The following is a 15628-nucleotide window of genomic DNA, read 5'->3' as shown; positions in this document are numbered from 1 at the left end:
ACCCCAGCACACCACGAGTCCCCCCCCCCCGCCCCGGCCCCGGCCGCTGGGGGGTGGGGGGGGGCCCGGGCCCCCCCCCCCCCCCCCCCACCACCCCATCATCGCCGGTCACTGTGGTAACGGGAGGCTGAGCTGGGACCACCAGGCGTCATTTTCCATCCCGCGTTGTCCCACCTGCAGCCCAGGTCTGGCAGCTGCTCCTGCCGCCCTCATCCCCGTCTCCATCATCCTCCTCCCTTCTTCACCCCTCTGCCTTCATCATCCCCCCGCCTCCATCCTCCCTGTCTCCATCCTCCTCCTCCCTCCTTCATCCCTCTGCCTTCATCATCCCCCTTCCTCCATCCTCCCTCTTCCTCCATCCTCCCCCTGCCTCCATCACCCCCGTCTCCATCATCTTCCTGCCTCCTTCATCCCTCTGCCTCCTTCATCCCTCTGCCTTCCTCATCCTCCTGCCTTCATCATCCTCCTGCCTCCATTCTCCTGCCTTCATCCTCCCCCTCCCTCTATCCTCCCCCTGCCTCCCTCATCCCATCTCCCTCATCCGCCGCCCTTGTCCCCCTGCGGGAACCGAGGCAGCCGTGGGCAGGATGCTGTGGGGGTCCCCAGCGGCTTGGGGCGGCTTTTCCTGGAGCCAAGGGAGGGGTGGGAAGGCCCTCGGGGGTGCCAGGGTCCCAGGGGTGCCTCTGTGCAGTGCGGGACCCCCCCCCAAAACGGCAGAGGGGTCCTGGGGTGCCGGCGAGCTGCAGCACGGGGGGGGCTCCGGGTGGGGAAGGACAAAGGCAGCACCGGGACCGATCCCAGCCACGGCCCCGGGGCAGCCGCCGGCCCTGGCCCCGCAGTGGGCCTGATCCTGCCCCAGCGCTGCGGGTATGGGGGGGTGGGAGGGGGGGGAACGAGCAGGGGGGTGCGATGGGGATGGATCCTCCCCCCCCCCACCCATGCACCCCCTTTTCACACCCGTGGCGCTGATGAAGGTGGCGTGAGGCTGCCGCCAGCCGGACCCGTGGGGTGGGGGGCGGGGGGGGGGTCCCCATCCCTGTCCCCATCCCCGTCCCTGTCCCCCCCCATGGCCATGTGTGCCGGCACCGGGTGTGCCCCCCTGGCAGGTGTGAGGGGCAACCCCAGCAGGGCAGGAGGAGGCTGGGGGGGGGGCCCAGCGTGGCCAAAGGGGCACGGATGGAGCCGGGGGGTGGGGGGGGCACAGTGGGGCCGGGGGCGCTGCTTGTTGGGGGGCCCGGGGCCGGCGGTGCCGCGGGTGGGAACAAAGCGGGGAAACCGTTGGAGAAGGAGAAGACAAAAGAGAGACAAAGGGAGCGGCGAGCTGGAGCTGCTGCCAGGGTGGAAATCAGGCAGGGGCTGGGGGGGGGCGCAGGGTTGGGTCCTTGCGCTGGGGACATCCCCGCTGGGGACACGGAGGGGGGGGCACCAGGGGGGGGGGCCGGACCCTGCCCCACGGCACCGGCTCCAACCCGGGCACCGCAGGTGCTGGGGACTGGGCTCCGGGAGCGCCCCGGGGTGCTGCCCCAGCCCCATTTTCACTGTGTCCCCCCCATCCCTGACCCCCCGCAGGCGCTGGAGGAGCTGAAGATGTCCGGCTCCATCGCCTCGTACGACCAGCTGGTGCGGCAGGTGGAGGCGCTGCGCAAGGAGAACACCCACCTGCGGCGGGAGCTGGAGGACAACTCGCACCACCTCTCCAAGCTGGAGAATGAGACCTCGGACATGAAGGTGGGCCTGGGCAGGGGGGCTTCAAGGGGGGGGGCTGGGGGCACCTGCACCGCGGGAAGGGGCCCGTCCGTGGCTTCCCTCCGCGTCCCCCCGTGCCCTTTAGGAGGTCCTGAAGCACCTGCAGGGGAAGCTGGAGCAGGAGGCGCGGGTGATGGTGTCCTCGGGGCAGACGGAGGTGCTGGAGCAGCTGAAAGGTGGGGCAGGGGCTACGGGGGGCTTCGGGGGGCGGGCAGGGGGCTGAGCAGGCCGTCACGCTGCCGTCCCCGTCCCCAGCCCTGCAGCTGGACATCAGCAGCCTCTACAGCCTCAAGTTCCCCGAGGCGGCGGGGGCCGGGGAGGACAGCCCACGGCACGCGGCGCCCTGCAGGGACAGCGTCGGGGACCTCGGCCGGGCCACGCTGCGGCTGCTGGAGGAGCTCGATCGGGAGAGGTGAGTGCCGGGGTGGGGGCCTGGAGGGGGGTGTGGGGCCAGCTGGGGGCCGGGGGGAGGCAGACTGCTCTGATCGGGGCTGTGCCCCCTCCCCAGATGCTTTTTGCTGGGCGAGATCGAGAAGGAGGAGAAGGAGAAGGTGTGGTACTACGCCCAGCTGCAGAGCCTCTCCAAGCGCCTGGACGAGCTGCCCCACGTGGAGACGGTGCGTGGGGACCCCCCCGCCCAACCAGGGGGTGCAAGGGGGGTCCTCCCCCCTCACCCACCCTTTTGCTCCTTCCCCCCCCCAGTTCTCCATGCAGATGGACCTCATCCGGCAGCAGCTGGAGTTCGAGGCCCAGCACATCCGCGCGCTGATGGAGGAGCGCTTCGGGACGGCCGATGAGATGGTGCAGCGGGCTCAGGTGGGGGCCTGGCATCCTCGCACCTCCTGTCCCGCACCCGGGGGCTTCACCCCCCTGCCCACCCCACCCTGCACGCCCCTGCTCTGGGCACTCTTGACCCCAGCCTCGTAAAATCCCCGCATCCCTGCAGCCTTGCACCTCTGTTATTGCACCAGCTCCACGCGTCCTGGTCCCAAGCCCCATGCTCCAGCCCTCTACATCCAAGCCCATGCACCCTGACACCCAGCCCCATGCCCCCTTGCACCCCCCTTTTTGCACCTTTGCCCCCAGCTCTGGGCTCTCACCCAGCCCCTGGGGAGGTGCGGGGGGCTCCGGGGGTCCCGGCCCTCGCTGACGCCCGCTTTGCCCCCCCCAGATCCGCGCCTCGCGGCTGGAGCAGATCGACAAGGAGCTCATGGAGGCGCAGGACAAGGTGCAGCAGCCGGAGCCGCAGGTAGCGGGGATGGGGCTGAGGGTCCGCAGCGGGGTCCGGCCCCGGTCCCCCGGGGCTGCGGAGCCCGGCTGGGCGCGGGGGGGACCGGGCGCAGCCTCCCCACCATTGTCCCCGTCCCCATCGGCGGCCGTGCAAAGGCACAGGCAGGGCTTTGTGTGACTCGGGCACCGAAATGGGCAGTTGCCATGGAGACGAGAAGTAGGCCACGAGCAGCAGGCGGCTGCCGCGCTCCCACAGCGTCTGCCAGCGGCCGAGCCGCCGGGGTGGGCACGGGCACCCTGCCACCGCCACCGCCCCCCGGCCCCCCACCGCCCCCGGACCTCCATCAGCCCCCATCCCTCCTCCATCAGCCTTCAGCAGCCTCCCTTCATCACTCCACCGCCCCCATCCCTCCATCACCCCCATCCCTCCACCGCCTCATCCATCCCCGTGTCCCACTTGGACCCCCCCCCCCGTCACCAGCCCCCGCTGCCCGCCCGCTCTCCTCGCCCACCCTTTTCCCTTCCCAAGCCCGTTCTCAGCCCCGATCCCCGCTTAAAAATCCAACTGTGGCACTGAAGAACGTGCAGTGTCCTGGCCATGCTGCCAGATCTAATGGCACAATTCGGGTCCTGATGGCACCCAGCCCATAGGGAGGGTGGCACGGGCGGGCAGGGGGGGCGAGGGCAGCGCTGAACCCCCCCCTCCTCCCCCCCGACCTCACCCCGGCTTCTGCAGCTCTGCGGGAAGCTGCCGGGCACGGATGGGGACAGCACCATGGAGATCCCGACCCACCCCGAGGACGGGGGCAGCAGCAAGGTGAGGGGCGGCCGTGCTGGGGGGAGCTGAGGGGGGGGGGACGTGGCAGCTCCTGACCTGACCCCCCCCCCAATGCACACGCAGGTGGAGGTGGTCTTCTGGCTCCTGTCCATGCTGGCCACGCGGGACAAGGACGACATGTCCCGCACGCTGCTGGCCATGTCCAGCTCGCAGGAGAGCTGCCTGGCCATGCGCAAGTCGGGCTGCCTGCCCCTGCTCATCCAGATCCTGCACGACACCGACCGCGAGCCGGGGCCCCCCGAGAGCCCCACCGGCGCCAAGGACGCCCGCATGCGCGCCAACGCCGCCCTGCACAACATCGTCTTCTCGCAGCCCGACGAGGGGCAGGCCAAGAAGGAGATGCGGGTGCTGCACGTGCTGGAGCAGATCCGCTCCTACTCGGAGACCTGCTGGGACTGGCTGCAGATGCAGAGCAGGGACGGGGGCAAGGGGCCGGAGGGCAGCGCGGGTACGGGGCTGCGCGGGGCTGGACGGGGGCGGGGGGGTGCACGCACAGGGGTGTGCGAGCGTGCACAGGCGCGTGTGGGGCACGCAGCCGCACGGGTCATTGTGTGCCGGGGGGAGGAGGGGATGGAGGCGGCTGTCGGCGTGTGTCGGACCCCCCCCAGCAGCCCCGTTACCCCCCCGGCTCACCCCTGTTCTCCCCGCAGCGCCGGTGCCCATCGAGCCGCAGATCTGCCAGGCCACCTGCGCCATCATGAAGCTCTCCTTCGACGAGGAGTACCGGCGGGCCATGAACGAGCTGGGTGAGCGCGGGGCGGGACGGGGGTAAAAGCAGCGGTGCTGGGGAGGGGAAAGTCCAGGGTTGGGGGGGGGGGGGCTGGCTTGGTTGACCTCGTGTGGATCCCCCCAGGCGGGCTGCAGGCGGTGGCCGAGCTGCTGCAGGTGGACTACGAGATGCACAAGATGACGAGCGACCCCCTGAACCTGGCGCTGCGGCGCTACGCGGGCATGGCGCTCACCAACCTCACCTTCGGGGACGTGGTCAACAAGGTCTGCGGGGGGCAGCGGGGTGGGGAGTGGGGCTGGGGCAGCCTGGCACTCACCGCACTCATCCTCACCGCAGGCAACGCTGTGTGCCCGCCGGGGCTGCATGGAGGCCATCGTGGCCCAGCTGGCCTCCGACAGCGAGGAGCTGCACCAGGTGGGTGCCACCGGCGGGGACGCCTGGGGATACGGGGACGGTGCCCACTGTGGGGATGGTGCCCGTGCCCATGGCCCCTCCTCTGCCCTCCCAGGTGGTCTCGAGCATCCTGAGGAACCTCTCCTGGAGGGCCGACATCAACAGCAAGAAGGTGCTGCGGGAGGTGGGCAGCGTGGCGGGGCTGACGCAGTGCGCGCTGCACGCGGCCAAGGTGAGAAGCGGCACGGGTGGGAGCGGGCACCGCGGCACGGCCGGGGCTGACACCTCCTGTCCGGGCAGGAGTCCACCCTGAAGAGCGTCCTGAGCGCGCTCTGGAACCTGTCGGCGCACAGCACGGAGAACAAAGCCGCCATCTGCGGGGTGGATGGGGCCCTGGGCTTCCTGGTGAGCACCCTCACCTACAAGTGCCAGAGCAACTCGCTGGCCATCATCGAGAGCGGCGGCGGCATCCTCCGCAACGTCTCCAGCCTCATCGCCACGCGGGAGGACTACAGGTGAGGGGCCAGGAGGGAGGAACGGGGGGGGTGTGGGGGGGGATCACGCTCACCATCCTGACGTCCGGGCCGCCCCGTCCCGCAGGCAGGTGCTCCGGGACCACAACTGCCTGCAGACGCTGCTGCAGCACCTGCGCTCGCACAGCCTCACCATCGTCAGCAACGCCTGCGGCACGCTCTGGAACCTGTCCGCCCGCAGCCCCCGCGACCAGGAGCTGCTGTGGGACCTGGGGGCGGTCAGCATGCTGCGCAACCTCATCCACTCCAAGCACAAGATGATCGCCATGGGCAGCGCGGCCGCCCTCCGCAACCTGCTCACCAACCGGCCCCCCAAGTACAAGGACGCCGCCGTCGTCTCGCCGGGCTCCTGCATGCCGTCCCTCTACATGCGCAAGCAGAAGGCTCTGGAGGCCGAGCTGGATGCCAAGCACCTGGCCGAGACCTTCGACACCATGGAGAAGCAGAGCCTGAAGAGCCAGAGCGCCAAGAAGCCGATGCGGCACATGGAGAGCCTGGTGAAGGACTACGCCTCCGATTCCGGCTGCTTTGACGATGATGAGGTGCCCAACATCTCCACCGGCGTGGAGACGGCCAGCGCCTCCGTGCTCTCCATGTTCCTCGGCTCCTCCTTCCTCCAGGGGCAGGCGCTGCCCCGGGCTTTGGCGCAGAGGCGCTGCCCGGAGCCGGAGAAGGACGACAGTGGCAAGCCGGCCGAGCCCAAGAAGCTGCCGCTGCCGGAGGACGACGTCTCGCTGGCCGCCGAGAAGCTGGCCAACAAGATCTCCAGCACGGTGGCCAAGATCGACAAGCTGGTGGAAGACATCTCCACCATGCACACGTCGTCAGACGACAGCTTCAGCCTCAGCTCCGAGGACCACTGCCTGGACTGGCAGTACGGCCCCGAGGAGGCGCAGGAGGCGCGGGCCCAATCCTGCTCGCCCTGCCGCCTGTCGGACACCAGCGGCTTCGCCAAGCGCGAGAGCCTGAGCCGGGCGCGCGCGCTGCTGCGGCTGAAGACGGCGTACACCAGCCTGTCCAACGACAGCCTCAACAGCGGCAGCACCAGCGACGGCTACTGCACCAAGGAGCACATGAAGCCCTGCACCAGGGCGTCCTTCCTCGACTACCGGGACGAGCTGCAGCGCTACCAGAAGCGGCCCAGCAGGCTCGACCTCAAGAGCATCCTGGGCAGCAAGCCCGAGCCCCCCGCGCTCAAGGCTGAGCCGGACAAGCCCGAGCAGAGGGAGCTGCCCGAACGGGGCAAGAAGACGGTGACTTTCCCCAGCCCCAAGGCGCTGGACAGGGAGCCAGAGAGGAAGAAGGAGGCGGGCAGCAAGCTCTCCCCCGACCCGCAGGTCCACACCATCAAGCTCTCGCCCTCGTACCAGCACGTGCCCCTGCTGGAGAGCCTGGCCAAGAGCAGCTCGGCCGCCGGCCACCACCCCTCGCTCCTGGGCCGAAAGCAAGCCTGGCTGCCCCCCGCGCTCCTGCAGACAGCCGAGACCCTCAGCAAGATCCCCGAGAAGCTGTCGGCCCAGCCGCCGGCCGCGGCGGAGCAGGAGTCGGTGCAGAAGTACTCGGTGGAGGACACCCCCATCTGCTTCTCCCGCTGCAGCTCCCTCTCCTCCCTGTCCTCGGCCGACAACGTGCTGGACGGGCAGAGCCACAGCGAGAATGACCTCGACAGCGACTCCTCGCTGGAGATCCTGGAGATGGAGGACGGGGACGGGGAAGCTGAGGATGGGAGGCAGGAGAAGGAGAGGGCAGATCTGGCCACCGCAGTGGGGATGTCCCAGCCCATCACCATCCCCTTCCCGAAAAGAGACAAGGTCTTCCTGCGGGAGTCGTCCCCCTCGCGCCAGGAGGACCACACGCCCTCCAGCTCCTCGGAGAACTACATCCAGGAGACGCCGCTGGTCATGAGCCGCTGCAGCTCCGTCAGCTCCCTGGGCAGCTTCGAGAGCCCGTCCATCGCCAGCTCCATCCAGAGCGACCCCTGCAGCGAGATGATCAGCGGCACCATCAGTCCCAGCGAGCTGCCCGACAGCCCCGGGCAGACCATGCCGCCCAGCCGCAGCAAGACGCCGCTCTTCGAGCTGGGCTGCCAGCCGGAGAAGGAGACCAGCCAGTTCAACATCCAGTGGGAGAACAACGTCAAGAAGTTCATGGAGATCACCGACTTCAAGGAGCGCTTCCAGCTGCCCCAGGACCTGGACTCCATGGTCTATTTCACGGTGGAGAAACCCAACGAGAACTTCTCCTGCGCCTCCAGCCTGAGCGCCCTGCCCCTCCACGAGCACTACGTGCAGAAGGACGTGGAGCTCAAGCTGATGCCCACCTTCCCAGAGAAGAACAGCCTGAACTTCGTGGCGCACGAGAAGCGGGAGGAGCGGCGGGAGGAGCGCTACCTGGAGGGCAGGCGGCGAGCCGAGCGCCCCGAGCCCGCTTCCGACGACGACATCGAGATCCTGAAGGAGTGCATCAACTCCGCCATGCCCTCCCGCTTCCGCAAGGTGAAGACCTCCCTGCTCTCCGGCCAGGTCCTGCACCCGCAGACCAAGAAGCCCGTCCACGTCCCGGTCTACATGCTGGTGCCCGCCCCCACGCACCCCGCCGTCCCCAAGCATCTGCGCGCCTCCACCCGGGACCTCTACAAGGACGACGACTCCTTCACCGACTCGGCAGAAGGGACCCCCGTCAACTTCTCCAGCGCCGCCTCGCTGAGCGACGAGACCCTGCGCTGCCCCAAGGAGGAGGCTGAGCCTCCCCGGGGCACGGGGAGGAGGCGAGAGGCCGGGGCCGTGGCCTCGCCAGCCCGCAGATCGGCCTCAGGCAGCTCGGCGCCCACCCGGGCCAGCTCAGCCTGCAAGGGCAGAGCGGGCTCGAGCCGGACCAGCCCCGTGCAGCCGAGCAGAGGCCAAGGCGTGGAGGGGAAGCGGGGCCAGCCTCCAGCCAGGACGGAGCTGGAGGTGGAGAGGAGCAGCAGCCCCAGCGCCCGGCCCCGCAGCCTGCCCGGGAGGAAGGATGCTCCGCAGGAGGATGGGGACCGTGGCGGGGTGGCCTTCCAGTCGCTGTGCCACACCACGCCGACGGAGGAGGCCGTCTACTGCTTCTATGAGCACGACTCGGATGAGCCCGAGGCGGGCAGGGAGGTGCCTGGCAGCAGAACCCAGCCCGGCCGGGCGCCCCGCAGGGAGCGCTGTGGTGGCTCCGTGCCCAGGAAGGAGCCCGAGCCCGGCACCCGGCTGGCCAAGGCGAAGGCCAAGCTGCAGAACAACCTGATCGCCGATGAGACGCCGCCGTGCTACTCGCTCAGCTCCTCCATGAGCTCCCTGAGCGACGCCAACCCCTCCGAGGGCAAGGAGCGGGGCCAGCCCTGCGGCACGGCCCCCCGGCAGCGCCCCGCGGCGGGGCGGGTGCGGGGCAGCTCCCCCAGCTCCCCCAGCCTCAACTCGGAGGACGACCTCCTGCAGAAGTGCATCGGCTCGGCCATGCCAAAGCGCCGGCGGCCCTCAGCGCGCCGGAGGACCACGGAGCGCAAGCAGAAGCTGAAGGGCAGCAGCGGGAGGGAGCGCAAGGCGGAGGCCAGGCATCGCCCCGAGGACGGGGGCTCGGACGGCGGCTCGGACCTGGACAGCGTGGAGTGGGAGGCCATCCAGGAGGGCGCCAACTCCATCGTCACCTGGCTGCACCAGGCTGCAGCGTCGCTGTCGCGGGAGCCATCCTCTGAGTCCGACTCCATCCTCTCCTTCGTCTCGGGGCTCTCGGTCGGGTCCACGCTGCAGCTCTCTCTGGACAGGACGGAGAAGAAACGGGCTGGGAGTGCGGCTGGACGGGAGGCGGAGAGGAGGGAGCACGCCAAGAGCCGCCCGGAGGGGAAGAAGGCTCCGGGCGCACGTCCTGTGGGCAGCGGCAGTGCCAGGGTGGAGAGGAGCTCGGTCCCTACAAAGCCCGTGCCCAACCTGCCTGTGGTCTTCCGCGGCAGGACCGTGATCTACATGCCCAGCCTGGCCAAGGACGCCCCCAGCCCACGCTCCACCCCGAAAAAAGCCCCCGCGGCCAAGCCCCAGGCGCCGGCAGCCAAGAACCTGTCCCTGAGCCAGCAGCGCTCGCGCAGCCTGCACCGGCTGGGGAAGCCGCCCGAAACGGGGGACCTGGCGCTGCCCAAGCGCAGCACCACGCCGCCCGCCCGCATCGGCAAGGGGCCGCCCTCCTCGGGCTCGTCCCGCACCTCCACCCCCTCGCAGCACGCCCCCAAGAAGCTGCCGTCGCCCTCCCAGCTCGCCAAGCAGGGCCCCGCGCTGGCGGGCAAGGCAGGAGGCTCGCCCTCCCCGCCCGGCCCCCCCGGCAAAGCCCCGGCCCCCAAACCCGCGGCCCCCAAGCAGCACAAGACGCAGAAGTCGCCCGTCCGCATCCCCTTCATGCAGAAGCCCAGCAAGAAGGTGCTGCCGGGCCGCGCGGCCATGCCGGTGCTGGAGGAGCAGGAGGGCAGCAGCAAGGCCAAGGGCGGGGGGCCGGGGGGGCCGGGGGGCGGCCGGCTCAACCTGGTGCGGATGTCATCCGCCCGCTCCAGCGGCAGCGACTCGGACCGCTCCGGCTTCCTGCGGCAGCTCACCTTCATCAAGGAGTCCTCCAGCCTGCTGCTGCGGCACCGCGCCGAGCTCTCCCCGGCCGCCTCGGTGGCCTCGCTGGCCCGCGGCGCATCCCCGCAGCGCAGCCGGGCCGCCCTCCCCGCTGTCTTCCTCTGCTCGTCCCGCTGCGAGGAGCTGAAGGCGGCCAAGCCGGCGGCACCCGGACCGCGGCCGCAGGTCCCCAGAGCGCAGCCCGGCTGCAAAGCCCCCCCCGGGCCCAAGCCCCCGCGCAGGACCAGCTCCGAGAGCCCGTCGCGGCTGCCGGTGAAGACGGGCGTCCCCGAGCCCTTCAAGAGGTACTCGTCCTCGCCCAACATCAGCGTGGCACGCCGGACCGGCAGCCCGTCCTCCGTCCTCTCCGCCTGCTCCGAGGCCTCGGCGCGGCGACGGAAGCCCGGCGAGGTGCCCGGGGGGGCGGCAGAGAAGCCGCCGATGATGATGATGAAGGGCACCTGGCGCCGCATCCGGGACGAGGACATCCCGCACATCCTCAAGAGCACGCTGCCGTCCTCCGCCCTGCCGCTGGTGAGCGCCGCGGAGGAGCAGCGCCCTGGCCCCAGGAAGACCAGCGACGCCGTGGTGCAGACCGAGGACTTCTCCACCACCAAGACCAACTCCAGCACCTCGCCCACGCTGGAGAGCCGCGAGGGGCCCCCGCGTGCCCGCGACGGCGAAGCCCCGGCCCCCGCCAAGGCCACTGTGCCCATCTCCTTCGGCCACGAGGCGCCGGCCGGGACCTTCCCCGCCAGCCGGCACGGTTCCCCGAGCCGCGCCGCCCGCGTCACCCCCTTCAACTACGTCCCCAGCCCCATGGTGGTGACGGCGGTGGCCGACAAGGCGGTGGAGAAGATCCAGGCGTAGGCAACCGCTGCGGGTGGAGCCTCAGCACGGTCCCGTGCCGGGGCAGGACGGACCCCATGGAGCCGCAGCGCCGACACCCACCCATGGGTGCTGCTGCCCGTGGGGACGGAGACGTGGGACAAGCGGAGAGCAGCGAGTGTCACCCCGACCCTCCCAGCTGCGGGTTTATTTCAGTGCAGCCCCACGGGATCCCCTGCTGAAGACCTGGCAAAGCCCGGGGGACCCATGGGTGGGGGGCCGGGGCTGATGGCTGCGCTCAGGCGCTTCTCGGTGCTGTCTCCTCCTCCGACGGGTGCCCGGCGTGCTGCAGCCCCAAGGGCGAGCGGGGGCCGCGTCCCCCACCCCGCACACGCACCCCGGGAGCACACCAAGCCAAGCCTTAATGCCAGGCCCTGCTGCACGCTTGCGCTCGCACACCAGCACCGGCTCTGCCAGGCATCGCGGCGCCTTTATTGCCGGGGACGGGGACGTCCTCCCCTGCAGGGACACTGCCGGGGCAACGCAGGGACGGACGGGGCTGGGGCATAATTTGTGCTGCTTGAGGCTGCTAATTAGGGTGCTGGCTGATTGCTATCGGGTGACTCGCAGCTGTGGTGCTGGCAGGGGTTGTGGCGGCGTGGTGGGTGGCTGGTGCAGGTGATGCTCAGGGCTGGGTGCTTGTTGGGGTTCCAGCTGGCTCATCCTGGGGGGCTCCTGGGCTCCTGTCACCAGGCTGGGGGGTGCCCTGGGAAGGGGACGGGGTGCTGAGGCGGCACTGGGACACCCAGCCCCAAGGGAAGGGTCTGCCCCCCCCCCCCCCCGCAGCCCCCAGCCCCCTGGCACGGCTGGCAGCGAGGAGCCCGCGCGTCCCCACGGCCGTGGACACGAGTCCATCAAGGACTGGATTACGCCCATGAGCAGGGGGCTGCCGGCCCCAAAGCACCGGGGACGCCCGTGTCCTGCTGCCAGCCGGCCCCATGCACCCAGGGGCGGGCTGTGATAAGCCTCCCCCCCCCCCAGTCTGGGTGCCCCCCAGCCCCCCAAGGTGCCCCCAGCCCTCCCACCCCACTCATGCCTTTGGACGGGGTGACCTGGGGCCCCTCCCCGGGTACCAGCAAGATGTGGGGTCCCGCGGGGGTCCCCGGCCCGCAGGGACAGGAGAGAGGGCTGTGAGGCCACACGTAGGGGTCTCAGGGATGGACACAGGGGGCGTGGGGACCCCCATGGGGTCAACATTGAAAGGCACTGAGAAGGGCTGCAATAGGGGCGTGGGGACGGGCAGCACCCACAGGAACAAGCACCCACAGAAATGGGGGGGGAGGGGGGCGCAGTCCCCAGGGACACCCCGTCCGCCCCCGACTGCCATCCCCACGCAGAGCACCCCGGTGTGGGGCCGCCAGCACCACCCCACGGCTCCGGGTTCAAGTGCCACCGTCCCAGCCCCGCTCTCCCCCGTCCGCCCTGTGTGTGCCCCTCAGCTTCGTCCCCGCGTGCGCGGAACCGCGCCGGGTTTGCGGTGTGTCCCCCCCCCCCCGCTGTATGTATGTACCAAGGATGTTATTTTACCAGGACTCCGGACAGTATTAAAAATTAAAATCAAACCCGTGTCAAAGGCGAGGGCAGCTCCGGCCGTGCCGCGCAGCCGCGGCGCAGCGTCCGCTGGATCCACTTCTTGTGCCCCACCGCCGAGGTGGCCACTGGCGGCTTCAGGGGGTCATCGGGGCGGGGGCTGCTGAAGGACATCACCCCGGCCACCGCCGCCGGCTTCCCGCACACCAAGGGGCTCCCGGAGTCGCCCTGCGTGGAGGTGGCAGTGGGGACCCAGCCTCCCGCAGACCCCCCGGGCACCAAGGGGGCGACGCTTGGCGTCCCCTCGCCCTCTACACCAAGCCCCCCGAGCCCCTCACCTTGGTGGGAGCAGCGCCGCGGTGTCGGCCCTGGAAGCAGATCATGGTGGGGGCGATGCCGCCGTGCCAGAAGCGGCTGTTGTTGCACATCCTCGGGTCCAGCACCTCCACCTCCAGCTCCTGCAGCGCGGCCGCCGGCTCCCTGCGCCCGCCCCAGCCCGCCAGGCTGCACGCCGTGCCGGCCGCCGGCTCCCGCCGCCGCAGCGCGATGGTGCGCCGCGTCCTGCTCCGCGTCACCGTCCCCGACAGCTGCGGGCAGCGCCAGCGCCGGGTCAGCCACCGGCTGGGGGGGCTGCGGGGGGCTGCAAAGCCAGCGCAGCACCCATGGGAGCGCGGAGACGTCACCGAGATGTGAAAGTGCTCCGAGGTGAGGAGAGGAAATGGCACCCAGCGCGGCGCAGCGTGACAGCCCCGCCGGCGGTGCTTCCTGACACCAACCGTCCCCTCGGGGACCCTCCCCAGCCCCGCAGCAGCCCCGCGGCCGGCGCGAAGCCCACCTGGAGCAGGAGGAGGTCGTTCTCCATCGTCTTACGGTTGTAGCCGGGATGGGGGCAGGCTGTCCGGATGGCGAAGCTCTGGGTGGCCGCCCCGTGGTCCGAGAGGCGATGCAGCCCCACCACCACCTTCCCAGGGCCCTTGTGCCTGTGGAACCCACGGGACGTCCACGCGGGTGTCCCAACAACCCCCCCCCGTCCCCATCCCTGCAGCGGGGCAGGATGCAGCCGCTCCCCGCTCACCTCTGTGGGATGCAGTGCGCGGCCGTCAGCACCCAGCGCCGGTGCAGCAACGCTCCCCCGCAGGCGTGGACGCCCCCAAACTGCACCGACACCATGTAGGGCCGGGAGTGGGGCTCGGCCTCGCGGCCCCCGATGATCCCCAGCCGTGACCGGCCCCGGGCTGACGAGGGAAAGAGAGCTCCCGGTGCTGCTGCTGGGGAGCGGGGATGGCTGCTCTCCATTTCCACCGATCCCTGCAGCGATGAGACCCCGCCGGCCGCCCCGACCCCCCCACGGTGCTCACCCAGCCCACCCGAGGGCAGGGGCAGCAGCAGCAGCAGCAGCAGCCCAAGGCTCGCCCTCGCCTCCATGCTGCTCCCTCGGGCTCCCCGTGCTTGCGGCAGAGGCGACGCGAGGCTCAGGTGCGCGGTGCCGAGCCGGGGCAGAGGAGGGCTCTGGTGATGTGCGAGGTGGGAGCGCAGCCCCCCACTGTCACAGGAAATGGGGAAGCAGAGCGAGCGCCTGAAGGTGTGAAATAAACACCCGCAGAGACGCAGCCCCAACCGTCCCATGGAGACAGCGGCGCTGAGCCACCCCGTGCACCGCCAGCTCGCGCCCCGAGCCCCAGGGGTGCCGGCGTCCCGCTGCTGCCCTGCCCCAGCAGCCCCGTCCCCATGCCCACCGTTCAGCCGAGCCAAGGAAGCGCCATCCACAGCTCTCCCAGAAGGGTTTTTAATGAGAATTTTTCCCGATTTGTGAACACCACAGCCCCAAGCGCACGCGGCGCAGCGCGGCACCCCGCTCCCACCACCGCTCCCACCCTTACTTGCAGCCTAAAACCACCCCAAGGCTGCACAGCCGGCCCCCGACCCGCAGCCCCCCGGCTCCCCCCTCAGCTCGTGGCCTTGGGGGCAGCCCCGGCTCGGGCCAGGCTCCTCAGCAGCCTCTCAAAGAAGAACTCGGTGTGGTACTCCAGCTGGCTGAGGTGCTGCAGGAGGAGGGGCACCTCGTCCCTCCTCACCCCCACGCGCACCGGGATCACCCTGGTGCCGCCGCGCTGGACGATGTGCTGCAGGCTCCACTCGGAGACGCGCTGGCACCACGGGTCCCCCAGGGACTCAGCGGAGAGGAGGAGGATGGCCACGCGGCTGGCGCGGATGGCCTCGGCCGTGCTCTGCACGGTGCACGTCCCGGCCACCCGGTCCTGGTGCTCGGCGTAGCCCTGGAAGCCCTGCGCCCTCAGGTACTCGGCGATGCTGGAGGCGACGCGGTCGTCGGTGGGGCAGTACCAGATGGAGAAGTCGTAGGCGAAGCCGCGGCGTGCCGACATGCTCGGGGGGGCCGCGGGCCGGCTCCCCCGTGCTGGGCTCGGAGCCCACGGTGCCGCCGGCCACTCCCCGGGGAAAGGTCAGGCGCCGAGTCCTCCCGGAACCAAGCGCCGCCAGTGCCGTGGGGGCACCCCAAAGCGCTCGGGGGCGTCCCAGGGGGGCCCGGCGAACACCCCTGGGACACAAAGACTCGCCTGCTCCTCCCCGGGTGGCCTCAGAAGGCTTTCTGCCTCGTCTCGGCCATGTCCCGCTCCAGCGCCGCGCCCGCCCGCCGCAGCTCCTCGCACTTCTCCGCCAGCTGCCCGCGGGCCTCCCGCAGCCGCCGGTTCATCTCCACGTAGCCGCGGCTCTGCCGGTACAGGCGCTCCCGCTCCTCCTCCTCCTGCCCTGCGGGGCCGTGGGGGGCAGCTCAGCTGGGGGGGGGGGGGGGAAGCGTGGGGGTCCCCGTCCCGCTGCCCCCAGCCCCCGGGGGGCTCTCACCTGGCGCGGGGCCGTCGTGGTCGCCGGCGGCCCGGGGGGGCTCCGAGGGCAGCAGGAGGACGGGGTCGGCCGGGAGCGTGCCCCCCACGTCGGCCAGCACCTGCTCGATGCTGGGCGGCTCGGGGCGCGTGGGCAGCACCCGCTTGGCCTTGGAGGTCATGGCGGGGGGGTGGGCCTGGGGGGGGGGTGGGGGTGAGGGGGCTGATGGCAGGACAGACGGACACCCTGCCCACCCCAGGACAGACGGACACCCCGCCTGCCCCGGGACAGACGG

The 15628-nt window shown here is 70.9% G+C and overlaps 3 protein-coding genes across 4 annotated transcripts; 1 reads left to right on the top strand and 2 right to left on the bottom strand.

Moving 5' to 3' along the window:
• Nucleotides 1–1567: 1567 nt before the first annotated feature.
• APC2 (APC regulator of WNT signaling pathway 2) lies at nucleotides 1568–12525 on the top strand. Of its 2 annotated transcripts, none has more exons than XM_035313115.1 (14): nucleotides 1568–1728; nucleotides 1832–1922; nucleotides 2002–2158; nucleotides 2255–2363; nucleotides 2449–2562; nucleotides 2918–2995; nucleotides 3713–3793; nucleotides 3878–4262; nucleotides 4465–4560; nucleotides 4668–4807; nucleotides 4881–4958; nucleotides 5053–5169; nucleotides 5238–5452; nucleotides 5538–12525. In XM_035313115.1, the coding sequence occupies exons 1-14, from the start codon at nucleotides 1588–1590 to the stop codon at nucleotides 10942–10944; spliced, it is 7209 nt and encodes a 2402-aa protein (XP_035169006.1). In that variant the 5' UTR covers nucleotides 1568–1587; the 3' UTR covers nucleotides 10945–12525. The 2 variants fall into 2 exon arrangements, with proteins under 2 accessions (XP_035169006.1, XP_035169005.1); XM_035313114.1 differs by having other exon boundaries at nucleotides 3704–3793.
• On the bottom strand, nucleotides 11570–14126 carry LOC118158453 (granzyme M-like). The gene is made up of 5 exons (XM_035313116.1): nucleotides 13568–14126; nucleotides 13328–13472; nucleotides 12831–13079; nucleotides 12526–12720; nucleotides 11570–11668 (listed from the first exon to the last, which is right to left on the bottom strand). Exons 1-5 carry the CDS (start codon nucleotides 14116–14118, stop codon nucleotides 11588–11590), a joined length of 1221 nt encoding a protein of 406 aa, XP_035169007.1. The 5' UTR covers nucleotides 14119–14126; the 3' UTR covers nucleotides 11570–11587.
• Nucleotides 14127–14264: 138 nt separating this feature from the next.
• Nucleotides 14265–15614, bottom strand: C28H19orf25 (chromosome 28 C19orf25 homolog). Its single transcript, XM_035313119.1, has 2 exons — nucleotides 15355–15614; nucleotides 14265–15261 (listed from the first exon to the last, which is right to left on the bottom strand). Exons 1-2 carry the CDS (start codon nucleotides 15512–15514, stop codon nucleotides 15089–15091), a joined length of 333 nt encoding a protein of 110 aa, XP_035169010.1. The 5' UTR covers nucleotides 15515–15614; the 3' UTR covers nucleotides 14265–15088.
• Between the last annotated feature and the right edge of the window lie 14 nt (nucleotides 15615–15628).

The sequence above is a fragment of the Oxyura jamaicensis genome, assembly GCF_011077185.1.
Source record: "Oxyura jamaicensis isolate SHBP4307 breed ruddy duck chromosome 28 unlocalized genomic scaffold, BPBGC_Ojam_1.0 oxy28_random_OJ131, whole genome shotgun sequence".
NCBI lineage: Eukaryota > Metazoa > Chordata > Aves > Anseriformes > Anatidae > Oxyura > Oxyura jamaicensis.
Note: the sequence above shows the minus strand (reverse complement) of the source record. Positions and strands in the feature narration are given on the sequence as shown.

Bases quoted from the DNA above. Each gene is read 5' to 3' on its own strand.
- APC2 (XM_035313114.1), top strand. From the start codon at position 1,588: ATGTCCGGCTCCATCGCCTCGTACGACCAGCTGGTGCGGCAGGTGGAG. The intron at 4,808-4,880 runs GTCTGCGGGGGG...TCCTCACCGCAG, and splicing joins TCGGGGACGTGGTCAACAAG to GCAACGCTGTGTGCCCGCCG. The intron at 5,453-5,537 runs GTGAGGGGCCAG...CCCGTCCCGCAG, and splicing joins GCCACGCGGGAGGACTACAG to GCAGGTGCTCCGGGACCACA.
- LOC118158453 (XM_035313116.1), bottom strand. From the start codon at position 14,118: ATGGGACGGTTGGGGCTGCGTCTCTGCGGGTGTTTATTTCACACCTTC. The intron at 13,473-13,567 runs GTGAGCGGGGAG...TGGGTTCCACAG, and splicing joins GCGCACTGCATCCCACAGAG to GCACAAGGGCCCTGGGAAGG. The intron at 13,080-13,327 runs GTGGGCTTCGCG...CGCTGCCCGCAG, and splicing joins ACGACCTCCTCCTGCTCCAG to CTGTCGGGGACGGTGACGCG.
- C28H19orf25 (XM_035313119.1), bottom strand. From the start codon at position 15,514: ATGACCTCCAAGGCCAAGCGGGTGCTGCCCACGCGCCCCGAGCCGCCC. The intron at 15,262-15,354 runs GTGAGAGCCCCC...ACGGCCCCGCAG, and splicing joins CCACGACGGCCCCGCGCCAG to GGCAGGAGGAGGAGGAGCGG.